At 36.4% G+C, this 15,765-nt stretch overlaps 1 protein-coding gene across 3 annotated transcripts in view; it reads right to left on the reverse strand.

The window, feature by feature from the left end:
* The window catches only part of NUP62CL (nucleoporin 62 C-terminal like), a 143,471-nt gene that overhangs the window by 36,251 nt on the left and 91,455 nt on the right, over positions 1-15,765 (reverse strand). For all 3 annotated transcript variants that reach the window (XM_019019648.4, XM_055377067.2, XM_055377066.2), the window contains exons 2-3: positions 9,204-9,308; positions 1,817-1,952 (exon numbers count right to left, since the gene is read on the reverse strand). In XM_019019648.4, the coding sequence (XP_018875193.1) occupies positions 1,817-1,952; positions 9,204-9,261 (194 nt within the window). In that variant the 5' untranslated portion in view covers positions 9,262-9,308. The remainder of the gene's footprint in view (positions 1-1,816; positions 1,953-9,203; positions 9,309-15,765) is intronic.

Consider the following 15,765-nt stretch of genomic DNA (forward strand, 5'->3'; position numbering starts at 1 on the left):
TGGAAAAACTCGACATCCACAGACAAAAAAAAATTAATCTTGACCTAAACCTCACACCTTATATAAAAATTGACTCAAAATGGATCACAAGCTTAAATGTAAAATGTGAAACTATAAAACTTTTAGAAAAACACAGAAGAAAATCTTTGGGATCTAGGGCTAAAAAAAGATTTCTTATAATTGACACTAAAAGCACAATTCATTAAAAGAAAATGTGATAAACTGTAACTCATTAATTAAAGGTTTTGATACAGCAAAAGGACCCTGTTAAGAGGATGAAAAGCCAAGTTACACAGTTAAAGAATATACTTATGAGCCACATATCTGACAAAAGACTGGCATCTAGAGTACATAACAAACTCTGAAAACCAAACAGTAAAAAAGTCAAATAATCCAAGTAGAAAATGGACAAAAGATATGAACAGACATTTCACCAAAGAGGATCTACTGATGGCAAATAAACATGTGAAAAGACGTTCAACATCATTAGTCATCAGGGAAATGCAAATTAAAACCATAATGAGATATCACTTCACATCTGTCAGAAGGGCTCAAATAAAAAGTAGTGACAACGCCAAATCCTGGCAAGAATGCAGACAATCTGGATCACCCATACATTGCTAGTGGGCATGTAAAATGGCACAGTACTCTGGAAAAGAATTTGACAGTTTCTTAAAAAACAAAACAAACAAACAAAAAACATGTAACCACCATACCACCCGACAACTGCACTCCTAGGCATTTATCCCAGAGAAATACTTATATTCATAATAAACATATACATCAATGTTCACACCAGCTTTTTTCATAATATCCAAAAAACTGGAAACAACCTATATGTCCATCAACAGGTGAATGGTTAAACAAACCATGGTGCATCCACAGTACCATGGAATACTACTCAGAAATAAAAAAGAACAAACTGTTGATGCATACGACAACTTGGGTGGATCACAAGGAATTATGCTGAATAAAAAAATCCAATCCCCAAAGGTCACATATATATACTCTATCTGTACAACACTCTTGAAATGTCAAGATTATAGAAATAGAGAACATTAATTGTTGCTCAGGGTCAAGGAAAGGAGGGGAGTGGGTGTGGCTATACAAGGGCAACAGGAGGAATCCTTGTAGTGATAAAACTGTTCTGTATTTTGACTGTAGCAATATCAATATCTAGGTTGTGATATTATACTGTAATACTGTTGAGATGTTATCATTGGAGGAAATGATATAAAGACCATACAGAATGTTGTGTATTATTTCTTACATATACATGTGACTCTACAATTATCCCAAAATAAAAAGCTTAATTTAAAAAATGAACAAATACTAGAGAGAAACATCATATACAGGCTCCAGAGCTTGACTGTCTGAATTTTAATCCTGGCTCAACCATTAACAAGTATGCGACTATGAGCAGATTATAAAATGTCTATATGCTCTTGTTTCCTCACCTATAAAATGGGAATGAAAATACTGCCTACCTCATAGGGTTACTGTGAGGATAAATGACATGATGCTTGTAATGCATTGTCATCTTGCTAAACATACACAGATTACATACACAGTAATTGCATAATAAGTGGTAGCTATTATTAGTAATAGTAATGATTCTATTATAATGATATTCAGAAGGTAAAGGTGTGCTGCTGTTTATTCAACTTCCTAAGCTACAGAAATCCTTCTCTTGACTGTTCCCTCAACTCAGTCATTTAGCTAACTTTCAAATATTATTCTAAAGTTATCCAAGCAAATGTCTTGTACATGATAAATAAAATGAAACACATGCAAGTTTTTAAATAAATAGGCTTACCTAACAGTTGAAGTATAAGGTACAAGGTTTTCAAACCCTCTTGATAACAGTTGGTTTTGGTTCACAGTAAAGCCACTGGTGATTGTGGTAGTAGTGTTGGTGGTGAAAGTGGCGGTGGTAGTCGTTGAAGTTGTAACTGGAAAATAAAGTGTATAATGTTAGTAAGAAATGAGAAATTTGTTTCATTTAAGCCTTGATCATTCAGATTTAAAATTATGGAGGCATTTTTAAAAATACAAATTTGAACTCAAAGATGCAGATTTGAATTCAACACTGTTGTAATATGAAATAATAAATGGCAGGCCAGGTACCTGGATTAACTTTCCAGCTGAAAATCCTGGATAAATTCATAGAAAAATAAAACTTCTAACCAGCCCAATAACCATGAAAGAAATCAAATCAATCCTCAAAATTCTTCTCGTAAAGAAAACTCCAGTCCCAGATGCCACTGCTGGTAAGTTTTATGAAACTTTCAAGAAAAGAATAATTGCAATTTACAAAAGATCTCTGTACATCTATATCTTTGCATATTTACATGACTGTATCTGTGTAATTAATTCCTAGAAATAAAATTTCTAGGTCAAAGTGTCAGCATGCTCTAAATTTTAACATAACTTGCCAAATTGCCCTATCTAAACAATTTTGCCGATTTATGTCCCTATCAATAGGAAAGAGTGCCTATTTCTTTATACCACAGCCAATACTAGGCATGCATTTTTGCAAACCCTAGTCAAAAGCCTCTCAAAGCTTTATCTACAGCCCAGACTCTCTCCTATATGTCTTTTTCTGTTACACCCCTATCAGAATGTCCTGCTCTCTATAGATAAAATCCTAAGTATACTTCATGGCTTGACTCAAATTCTTTGTTCCCCATATTTATCACCCACTTCTCTCCTACTCATAGTTTCCTTTGGTTTTCTAAATTTCTGCAGCACTTTTGGTTCTTATTACACACTGAGCACTTAATGAACGAGGCACAGAAAATTGTGGCTGCTAGGGCACTGGGAAGGTTTTATTTTCTTCTTTTTGGTTCTCTGCATTTTCAAATGTTCTTACAACTAGTAAATGCTGCTTCTGTAACAAGAAATCTGTTATGAAAATATAACGTACATGATTGTTTGTTTTATGTTAGCTTTGCTTTCCCAATTAGCAATAGTTTCAGGTTAATGGCCACACTAGATAAATGCATAAACCATGGTGCCTGCTGCAAGCACTGACTACTCTGAGGGAGGCTGGCCTGAGGGAACATTCCTGCTGAGGGAACAAGCTCAAATACCTATTTTTTGTTCCAGATAACTCTGTCCTTTTTGTTCCTGGTTCAAAGTTGACTGGGCAGGATGGCCAACTGAAGGATGGGAAGCCATCCAATGTACTACTAGCAGCTTACCTGAGAGTCCGGCACAAAAAGCTCTAGTGAAACAGGATTAATATGAGTCAGAATTTCATTTTCAAAAATTTAGCAATATGGAAAAAATCTGACTCTAGGCAGATACTGGGAAATATTTCCAAAAGTATAGAAGGAATCCAACTATAGGCAAAAAGACTTGATAGGACTGACAGAAGAAGGAGATGAAGTAGAAGTAAGGGACCATGAGCAAGTCACAATTAAGAATAAGGTACAGCAGGAAGGCAGAGAAAGAGGTAAGGAAACCAATGAGAAATTTTAAAAAAGAAAAAAGTAGACAAAGGGAGAATAACCGAATTATGTATATGCAATGTTTGATTTGGGAGGTCCCTAAAGCTGCCTTAAGAATAATCTTAAGTTCCAATTTCCTTAAGGTAACAGTGTTGTGGCAATGACTTTACTTGAATTCCACAAGACTCCATTTCCTTTTTGGCCACAAAGGTTCTTATGATAATTCCCCATTCTTTATGTTAGCCCTTGTGAGGGTAAAATGTGCACCACAGAGGAAGACCATGCCCAATCACAAAGAAGCCCAGGAGTCACTATGGTTAGAACAGTGGAGAGATTACAGATTGGATCTTGTGTGATATTCTTTACAACCATAAGTCATCATTTTATTCATCTGAGAACAAAAATCTTACCTGAAAGGAAAACCTTCCTCACAAATGCTAAAAATTAATGATAATGCCAACAGACTCCCTTTATTGATTAATTCACCCAAACACTGAGTAACTACTGCATTCAAGACAGAAAGAAATTTTTTTAAAAAAAAAATGAGCCCTTCTTGTAAAGCAGAATATCTTCACCCAAAGATGGTTTTCTAATAAAGTAATCTGTATTTCCTAACATGGATAGATATTCAAAGATATATAATTGGCTAGGCATGGTGGCTCACACCTGTAATCCCAGCACTTTGGGAGGCCGAAGCAGGTATATCACTGGAGGTCAGGAGTTTGAGACGAGCCTGGCCAACATGGTGAAACCCCATCTCTACTAAAAATACAAAAATCAGCCAGATGTGGTGCACACCTGTAATCCCAGCTACCCAGGAGGCTAAGTGAGCGACAGAGCGAGATTCTGTCTCAAAAAAAAAAAAAGAAAAAAAAAAGATGTGTACTTAAGAGGAAACAGCAAATTCTAAGAATGTGTACACACACACAGAGTATGGTACCATTTTTATAAAACAAATTTAATGTATGTATATGCTTAGAAAAAAGTCTAGAAAGATAAACAAACTGTTCTCTCTAGAGGGAGTGATATGTATATATGCATGTACGAATTGTTTTTACCTATAAGCAGCCCAAACATAAAGGAATCCTGAGTCATTTTAAAATGGTATGATTATTTTAACTTTTTTTTTTTTTTTTTTTTTTTGAGATGGAGTCTCGCTCTGTCACCCAGGCTAGAGTGCAGTGGCACAATCTTGGCTCACTGCAACCTCCACCACCTGGGTTCAAGTGATTCTCCTGCCTCAGCCTCCCGAGTAGCTGGGACTACAGGCACGTGACACCACGCCCGGCTAATTTTTTGTATTTTTAGTACAGACGGGGTTTCACTGTGTTAGCCAGGATGGTCTTGATCTCCTGACCTCGTGATCCGCCCGCCTCGGCCTCCCAAAGTGCTGGGATTACAGGCATGAGCCACCGCACCCGGCCTATTTTAACTTTTTATACAGTTTTATTTTTGTTATCTTTCATGCTATTTTTAAAGGCATAAATTAACTCTGGCATATTCAAATAATATTTCAATTAATACCAAATAAAGGAATGGGTTTGAAAGTTCTATTACAGTCTGATTTTGCAAATTACAACTTTGGTCTTAACCACTTAATACAGTCAATCCTACAATATCTGTGTAGTAAAAGGGAAGTATGGTTCTAAAAATAATACGAAAAACTACACACCAAATTTGAACTCACATTTAAAAAATAATGAAAATAGCCTTTAAAATATTCTACTATCAAATTTTCCTATCCTGTCCCTGATCAACAACTATACATCTCAATCCATGCTGGAAATGGACATCATCACCTTCCCAAACTATAAAAAGCAAATTTCTCTTAAAATTTGCTGATTATACCTAGGGCAGACAGTAATCCCAAATGGCTGTAAATCTACAGATACAGATGCTTGAAAGCTGCTCTGCAAGACTGGTTAGTGAGATGAAGAATCTGAATAAGTAAATACACTTGAAGAGAAAGAAAGGTAAGTAGGGGGAAGAAAACACCCCAAATTGGGGCTGTCAGGTTGAGACATACCTAACGGGGAGAAGGGTAAGTGCTTAAGGTCCTGGTGGGTGAAATGGTGTGTATTAGTCTGTTCTCATACTGCTAATAAAGACATACCCAAGACTGGATAGTTTATAAAGGAAAGAGGTTTAATTGACTCACAGTTTCACATGGCTGGGGAGGCCTCACAATCATGACAGAAAGTGAATGAGGAGCAAAGTCACATCTTACATGGTGACAGGCAAGAGAGCTTGTGTAAGGGAACTCCCTTTTATAAAACCATCATATCTTGTGAGACTTATTCACTATCACAAGAACAACATGAGAAAGACCTGTCCCCATGATTCAGTTACCTCTCACCAGGTCTCTCCCACAACACATGGGAATTATGGGAGCTACAATTCAAGATGAGATTTGGGTGAGGACATAGCCAAACCATATCATGGTGCTAAGGGATGGGCTAGTGGCAAAAGTAATATTTGTAGGAAGGAATTTGAGACTTATATAGATAAGGGCTGGGTATGACAGCATCATCAAAGAGGCTGCCCATTCATATTTCAGTGATTCAACCCACGACTAAAAGAATCAGGGTTTTTTTTTGGTCATTGTTTTATGGGGAAATGTGTTACATTTTTTGCGAATATGGTAACTTGTAATGTTCTTATGACACACCCTTCACAAGTCTCATACATTGGCCAGTTAAGTCTACTAAACAGTAGAAACTCATAAGGTCATGTAAAAGAAGAAATAAAGAGATGAGGCCAGGTGTGGTGCCTCAAGCCTACAAGCTGAGCACTTTGGGAGGCCAAGGTGGGAGGATAGCTTGAGCCCAGGAGTTTGAGACCAGCCCGGACAATGTAGTGAGACCTCATCTCTACTAAAAAAAAAAAAAAAAAAAAAAATCAGTTGGTCATGGTGGTGCATGCCTGCAGTCCCAGGTACTCAGAAGGCTGAGGTGGGAGGATCGCTTGAATCCAGGAGATTAGGCTGCAGTCAGCTATAATCACGCCACTGCACTCTAACCTGGGTGACAAAGTGAGACTGTATCTTAAAAAAAAAAAAGGAGGGATGATATACATGTCTGTTTAGGAATAATTATTTTAAGCTTAAAAGGGATTGACTTTTAGTTTAAGCCAGATTAAAAAAGATTCATTTAATCCCTAAGTAAACTTCTTACAGTAAAAACAAACAAGACTTCTCCAAAATGGAGTCTAACTTAAAAGACAGGTTTGAGTAGATGACCCCTTACCACCCAGCTCTAATAGCTATGGGCAATGGATAACCAAGTTTTCTTCCATCTACAACCTAACTAGCTCCTAACTGGCAGAAACAAATTTAGAATAGGTCTAGGGAAACTCCTATAACCAACTTTAGAAGAGGGCCAACTTTAATAGAGGTCAAAACTTAAATTAACTTTTAGAGAAAAAAAAAAACTTTATCAGTCTCAACCAGCTAAATACTGTGATCAATAACAAAAATTCTTAAGTTTGATGGTTGGCAAGAATTTGGCAGCTGTTTTGCCTGTAGTCATCTCAAAGAAGTAGCATCATTGATATCAACTGTCTCATTGTACTCTTTGGCAATCATCTGCATAAACATATTGGTGTACCTTTTGGATACTCTGATGAGATGGTCAAAACCACTTAGCCCTAAAAGCCATAGAACCTACTTACTGCTTGTTATGAAGCACATTTCCAATGAGAGCCCCAAGACATCCTGATAATTCTAAAATCTTACTAACTGCAGTAGGAGCTGCTCCACCTGCTCCAGGGAATTTTAATGCAAATCCCAAGGTTATAATATCAAGTGTTCTAACCGAAGTTGTTGGAGCACCAACTGCAGAGAACAACATAATATTAACTATTACCCTTTAAATCAAAAACAGTGAGAAATTTATATAGTCTTTTTCATCTGAAGAGTCCTTTAGAAACTTTTGGTTAAACTTCAAAAAACCATGGTCAAACCATTTACATGAAATGTCCAGAAAAGGCAAATATATGGAGATGAAAAACAGATTAGTGGTTGTCTGTGGCTGAGGGATCTTACTGAAATGATGGAAATGCTCTAAAACTAAACACAGTGATGGTTACACAATTCGATAAACTTAATAAAATTTCTGGATTGCATACTTTAAGTTAATTTTATGATGTGTAAGTTATAATTCATTAAAATTAATTAAAAGATATTGTGGTCCCAATATCTTTTCATTTTGTAGACAAGGACATCAGAGGGAGAAAAGTGGGGGAACCTGTCAAAGGTCAGAGAGCAAGTTTTGACTGAACATGGAATTAATTCAATAATTTTAACTCCAAACCTTGGACATGGTCATATTCATGAAATCTATCATAGTTGAGAAGGATACTGCTTACATATATCAAAATGATTCCAGAATCATAGTCATGTCTCAAAATTGAAGTCTAAGTGGTAGAAAACATAATTCATGTGGTAACCAATCTTAACTAATGCCTAACTATGCCAATAACACAAGAGGATGGTGATGGTTAATTGAGCACTATTCATGCTCAATTAAGCATCAAACATTTTCTGGCTAGTTGTATTCCCAGGAATGGAGACAATCTTACTGTCATAGAGCTGGGGAGGGGGGCTATTACAGCTAGGATTACAACAAAATTTAATGATGAACATTATGATATTGTGAAGAAGAAACCTTGAAAGAAGTCAGTTTATAGAGGCCTGTAAGAAAAAATTGTCTAAGACATACAAAATTCAGTATTTTCTTTTCTTTTTTCTTTCTTTCTTTCTTTCTCTCTCTCCCTCCCTCCCTCTCTCTCCCCCTCTCTTTCTTTCTTCCTTTCTTTCCTTTTTTTTTTTTTGTTTGACAGGGTGTTACTCCGTCACCCAGGCTGGAGTGCAGTGGTGCAATCTTGGCTCACTGCAGCCTTGACCTCCTGGGCTCAAGCAATCCTCCCACCTAAGCCTCCCCAGTAGCTGGGACTACAGGCACGCACCATTACGTCCGGCAAATTTTTGTATTTTTTTTTGTAGAGACAGGGTTTCACCACGTTGCCCAGGCTGGTCTCAAACTCCTGGGCTCAAGCAACCCACCTGCCATGGCCTCCCAAAATGCTAGGATTACAGGCATAAGCCACTGAGCCTGGCCTGAATTCAATATTGTCAACATTTGCTATTACTATACTAATGGAAAATGTGTAACAAAGAAGTTGGGGTTACGAGATAATGTCTCACCTCTTAGCTCAAAGCATCCAGATAGATGGTCCTCTTCAGGTGGAGAGGTCACAAGACATCACACAATGTCAATTAGAACCCCAAAACTACAGCTGGTCCTTTGTCATGTTCCACTTCTGATAGGTAAAATGTAAGGACCACAAACCAGGTCGGTATCAAAAAACACACTATAGCAAGGCTCCTATATTTATTTCCCATTTTATCTTAGTCACATGGATAAGGACTTCTTCCCTTCAGAAATACTTGGCAAAACTCCCACTCTCCCTTCTGTTAATAGCTTCAAGTTGTTTCAATGCATCACAATATTAATGAATTATATGCTTAAAGTTAGCATTTTAAGCTATAATAACCATGTTAATATAAAAAATTCACAGCTAAAACCATGAGAATCTAGGTTCTTAAGCAAAGCTACTATTGATATCAGCAATTATAAATGGGTTCAAGAATAATGATAATTTCTGAGACAGAGATCTGTAGCATATACTGGCAAATTGAGTAAGGTGGCCTCATGGGAAATAACAGTATTTTCTTTAGAATTAGTAACTTACATGAGAGCCCAATAGCAGCAGTGGACGTCAAAGAATTTGATATTGAGGTAAACTGCATGGTGCTTGAACTAGTGGTAGTGGCAACAGCAGCTGCTGGAGCCAAACCTAAAAATCAAAGTAACAAGCAGAAAAATATGTCACTAAAAATAATTTTTAAAAGTAAAACAACATTATGACAAGGTTCATTAATATGGAGAAATAAAAACAAAGCAAGGAAAAGCAGGTATCCTGAAACCTAATCAATAAGACAGAGTAAAAGCTTGATTTAAAAAACAGTTCATTGGTACTACTTTAGTATAGTCAGTCTTCTAGCACCATCATAACAAAGAAATTCTACTTTACTGAAAAAGAAGTCCTAAGAGGGGGGATCCACTTCCAGAACTGCAGCATAAAAAGTCCCATGGAACTGTTCCCAAGTAAATCCATAACCAGCAAAAAGTTACTTTTTTTCTTTAAATCGGAAATGGCTGGAAATTGTTCTAAGACCCCAGAGCAAATGAAGAAACGTTTATTCAAGAAAATCTACTAAAACTCAGTAATGTAACAGTGACAGTCTATGGCATATGAGCCACAAGGCACTCCTTTCCTTTCACCATCCCCTTGTCTACCTTGATGGAAGCTACTCTCTAGGGAGGGGTAGCCAAAACTGTACTCCCTCTGACCCCAGCTCCCAATCAAGGAATAGAGTATCCCAATGGGAGGGACAGGTAGCCAGCATTTCTTATCACTTCCAACACAGAGTTGAAGGGGTGAAATTCCTGTTCAGTATAGCCAAGAGTTCAGGGGCTCCCTTCCTTTACTCACAGGGTGGAGACTCTACCCCAAGTAGAGAAGACTGAGAATACTGAGGCCCCAATCACCCTCACCCTGATTATTCCACCCCAGTTCACTTGCAGGGTTAAGGTCCACACCTGAAGAGGTAAGCAAGAAGACCAGTGGCTACTGCTACTGCTCAGTACCCAAAGCACTGGCTGAACGATTCTGGCCAGGGATAAAGGCCATTCATAAGAACAGAGAGCTCCCAAGCCATCCCCCAAATAACTGACTTTATTTGAAACAGAGTGTGAGGACATTCAAGCCCAAAACATTACTCTAAAAAATGGAGATTTGGGAGGTAAACAATTAAGAGGAGGCAGGGAGCTTTATGAGAATAACAATTTAGGGTGTAAGTCGGATAGTTTATCAGAGATAACCAGGGAAAAAGAAAGCTGAAAAGGTCCGTCCTGAAATCGGAAGAATTAAGTACTGATGTATGCTACAACATGGATGAATCTTGAAAACATTATGCTAAATGTAAGAAGCCAGACCAAAAAAAAACAAAACAAAAAGCTTCATATTGTGAAATTCTATTTATATGAAATGTCCAGAATAGACAAATTCATGGAAAGAAAGTATATTAATGATTCCCAGGGGCTGGGAGGAATGGGTAATGGGGAGTGACTGCCAATGGGTATAGGGTTTTTTTTTGCGGGGGGGCGATGAAAATGTTCTCAAATTACATAGTGGTGATAGTTGTACACTCTGTGACTATATTAAAAACCACTGGATTGTATACTTAAAACGGTGAATTTTAAGATATGTGAATTATACCTCAATTATGCTATTATTAAAAAAAACACTTTATCATCTCAATAGAAGCAGTAAAAGCATTTGATAAAATCCAATACCCTTTCATGGCAGAAACACTCAACAAATTAGGAAGAGAAGGGAGCTTCCTAAACAGGATAAAGGGCACTAATGAATAATCTACAGTAACATCACACTTAATGGAGAAAGACTAAATACTTTCCCACTACCATCAGAAACAAAACAAGGATGTCTGCTCTAGCCACTTCGATTCAACAATACATTGAAAATTCTAGCCAGGACAATAGGCAGGAAAAAGAAATAAAACACATGTGGATCGAAAAGAAAGAAGTAAAACTATCTCTATTCATAGATGACATGATCACGAATACAGAAAATTCTAAGAAATAAAAAAAATCTACTAGAACAATAAACAAGTTTTGTAAGGTTGCAGGATACAAGATTAATATATAAAAATAATTACATTTCTCTATTATAACAATGAACGATACAAAATGAAAGAAATTAAGAATATAATTCCATTTATGATTGCTCAAAAGGAAATACTTAAGGACAATTTTTAAATTACATAATGTACGCAAAAATATGAAACATCATTGGAAGAAATTAAAGATGTTCTAAAGGATCTCATGTTTATAGATCAAAAGACTTAATATTGTTAAGATGGTGTGATAGACAGAAAACCAGTCCCCAAAGATGGCCTAATACCCAGAACCTGTGAACATATCGCCTTACTTGATAAAAGGGATTTTACAGATGGGATTAAGGTTAAATACCTTGAGATTATCCTGAATTATCCAAGTGAGAAAATTTAATGACCCCAATCCCTTAAAGCAGAGAACCTTTCCAGGATGTGGTCAGAGGCAGATGTGACTACAAGAGAATGGTCAGAAAGATACAAAATTGCTGATACAAATGGCCAACAAAGCACATGAAAACATGCTCACTATCCTTAGTCATTAGGGAATTGCAAATCAAAGCCACAATGAGATACTACATTATACCCATTAGGATGGCTATAATCAAAAAGATAGATCAAGTGTTGATGAGGATCCTGTTGGAAATGTAAAATTCTGTACCTCTTTGGAAAACTGTCTGGCATTTCCTCAATGCGCTAACATAGTGTTACCGTATGACCCAGCAATTTTACTCTTAGGGATATATATATATGCCAAAAAGAGATGAAACATATATCCACACAAAAACATATGTGAATATTCATAGCAGTATTATTCAAAATAGACAAAAGGTAGAAACAACCCAAATGCCTATTAACTGATGAATGGATGAATAAAATACAGCATATCCAAGCAATAGAATTGTACTTGCCATAAAAGGAAAAGTAGTAATATACGCTACCACATGAATGAGCTTTGAAAGCACGCTAAGTGAAAGAAGCTAGTCACAAAAGACTGAATAATATATTATTCCATTTATAAAAAATATATGATTCCATTACAGAGACAAAATGTAGATTAGTGGTTGCCAAAGACTGGGGAAAAGGAGGAATGGGCAATGACTGCTAATGAGTAGAGAGTTTCTTTTGGGGATGATGAAAATATTCTAACACGGCCTGTTGTAATGGTTGCATAGCTCTGTGAACCACTGAACTGTACATTTTAAATGGCTGTACAGTATGTAAAGAATAAATGAAGGTCTGGAATAAATTTTCAGAAAACAGATTACCTGCCTCTTTAAAAAGAAAACTATAAGGATAAATTAATGCATAATGACACAAATAAGATAGAGTTACTTGAAAGCAAAGTTCATATCTTTTCATCCTCACTGCAGATCAATGCACATGGCACATAATAGTAATTGTTCAATAAATGTTTCTGCTGAATTGAACCAACTTTTTCTAGACTCTAACACATAATTACAGATATTCTATTTCACCTTTAAAAGGAAAAAGGTGCTTAATAAGTAACGGTACTTGCACCTATTATTGCCTGCATTCAACTGTCATGGTGACAAATGATGTAAGATTCTGCTATCCAAAACATCTAGGTCCTCTGGGGGTGAAAGAGACAGAAAGGAGATGTGGGGAAGGAATTGGAAACTTTACCACATACAAAAGCTACTTAAAATTTACACAGTGCAATATCCCTATGTTTCATTTAGGAGAAGAACCATATGTACACTTTTAAAGAAATAACCAATTGTACTTTGGGAGGCCGAGGCAGGAGGATAGAGGTCAAGAGATAGAGACCATCCTGGCCAACATGGTGAAACCCCGTCTCTACTAAAAAAAAAAAATGAGCTGGGTGTGGTAGTACACGCTTGCAGTCCCAGCTACTCAGGAGGCTGAGGCAGGAGAATCGCTTGAAACCAGGAGGCGGAGGTTGCACTGAGCCAAGATCGTGCCACCGCACTCCAGCCTGGCAACAAAGCAAGACTCCATCTCAAAAAAAAAAAAGAAAAGAAAAGAAAAAGAAAAGAAATAACCAATTGTATAGCAAAGGCATTTATATTTACAATTCATTACCTATCTGAGAGGTTGAATTTTTAATATGGGTTTCATTGCTACTTCAATTTTTTCATTTGAAATTGCCTATTCATGTCATCTGCCCATTTTCACATCAAAGAATACTGTCTTATTACTGATATTTTTAAATTTTATTTTAAAGTTACGTAGATATATTGCATAATAGTGGGGGTTGGGCTTCTAGTGTACCCATCACCCAAATAGTCAACACAGTACCCAACAGGTAATTTTTCAACCTTTACCCCTACCCCCAACTCTCCCCTTTTGGAGTCCCTAGTGTTTATTATTTTCATCTTAATGTCCATGTGTACCTACCGTTTAGCTCCCACTTATACATGAGAACATGCAATATTTGATTGTCTGTTTCTGAGTTACTTCACTTAGGCCTCTGGCTCCATCCATGATATCACAAACGATATGATTTCATTCTTTTTATGGCTGCATAGTCCAATCAACCACTTATGGACATTTAGGTTGATTTCATGACTTTGCCATTGTGAACGGTGCTTCAATAAACATGTAAGTGCAAGTGTCGTTTTTATATACTGGTTTCTTTTCCTTTGTATAGATACCCGGCGTGGAATTGCTAAGTCAAAAGGTGGTTCTATTTTTAATTCTCTGAGAAATCTCCATATTGTTTTCCATAGAAATTGAGACAATTTATATTCCTACCAACACTATTACTGATTTTTAATAAAAGTGTATATCAAGGCTATTTATTTTGTCATATGTTGCAATAATTCCTCTACCGCAGTTTGCCATTCAGTTTTTATTTTATTTTTATGTAGTCAAATCTTTCCATCATTTTTTCTCTCTGGTCTATGTCTCTATATAATAGTCTATGTCTTCATATCATGTTTAAAAAGACTTTTCTCTTAAACATATGAAAAGGTGTTCAACCTCATTTTTAAGAGAAAATTGCAAATTATAACTACATTGAGAATAATTTCATTTAACGAATGACAATAAGTCAAAAACTAAACACACTCTGTTAAGGACACTATAAACAAGCAGGCAGCCTCACAGATTCCAAATGGGGGGATAAATTGGTACAACTATGGGAAACAACTGGTCAATGTTTTAAAAATTACAAATGCATCTATCTTTTGAACCCGCAATACTTTTTCTGGAAATTTAGCCACAAAAATATACTTGAATACCTGTAAAATGACATGTAAAATGATATCCATTGCATCACTGTTTGTATTAGTAAAGGATTATGTAAACAACCCAAATGGCCATCAGCAAGGGACTGGATATATAAATTATAGCACATCCAGAGCATGGAATACTACGATCCTATAAAAAATACTGAGGAAAAACATACTGATGAAGTTCTCTATGTACTGACTAATGTGAAAACATTCCAAATGTGTAAAATAAGCATATAAAGTTTTTAAGTAAGGTACAGAATACAAGTTTAAAAGCAAGGTACAGAATAGTGTCTAGAGTATACCATTTATATCAAAAAAGGCGCAGGACTAAGAATACGTATTTTTATTTCTCAACAAACTCATGAAGAAGCTCTGGAAAGACATATGCAATTACAGTGGTTAACTGAGTATGGGAAAGGGGCAGGGGTAATAAAGATGCAGATGGGGAATAATATACCTATTTATGCTATTTATAGTTTTATTTTTGAACCATTTGACTATGTTATTTTAAACTCTTATAGAAATGCTTATCTCCTCAACTCCAGAAATATTATTTACATATTTTCATATTCACCTATGCTTTAAAAAAATTTATGGTTTCGCTTTTTTTTTTTTTTTTGAGGTGGAGTCTCGCTTTGTCACCCAGTTGGAGTGGTGCAGTGGCACGATCTCGGCTTACTGCAACCTCCGCCTCCTGGGTTCAAGTGATTCTCCTGCCTCAGCCTCCCTAGTAGCTGGGACTACAGGCATGCACCACAACGCCCAACTTTTTTTTTTTTTCTGTAGTGACGAGGTTTCACCATGTTGGCCAGGCTGGTCTTGAACTCCTGACCTCAAGTGATCCACCCACCTCGCCCTCCCAAAGTGCTGGGATTACAGGCATGAGCCATGCACCTGGCTATGGTTTTACTTTCTACCTTAAGTAACCAAGGATTTTTTTCAGTTAATCTTTTTAGGCAAAATTCATCCCCTTACCCACAATAACTGGTTAGCCAGCTACTGCAATTCATTTATTCGCTACTCTATTCTCTATCTCACAAATTTGAAATGTCACCTTCACAAGCACAGGTTTGTTTCTGCACTGTACTTCAAAATATTTCACTGATTTTTCTTTCTATCCCTGTTCCATAGCACTAGAATTATTTTATTTTTATGTTACATAATATTTTAAATTTACAGGAAAAGAATAAATTTATAATAATTTTCACATATTTTCTTGCAAGTTCTCATTACTTTCCTAAAAAATAAAATAGAGGTGGCTAGTCTCATGCATTTATTCCCCCATATAAACTTTAAAATCTTGTTAAGTCCTTCCTTCCTTTCCTTCCCCCAAAGG

Source organism: Gorilla gorilla, chromosome X (assembly GCF_029281585.2).
Source record: "Gorilla gorilla gorilla isolate KB3781 chromosome X, NHGRI_mGorGor1-v2.1_pri, whole genome shotgun sequence".
NCBI lineage: Eukaryota > Metazoa > Chordata > Mammalia > Primates > Hominidae > Gorilla > Gorilla gorilla.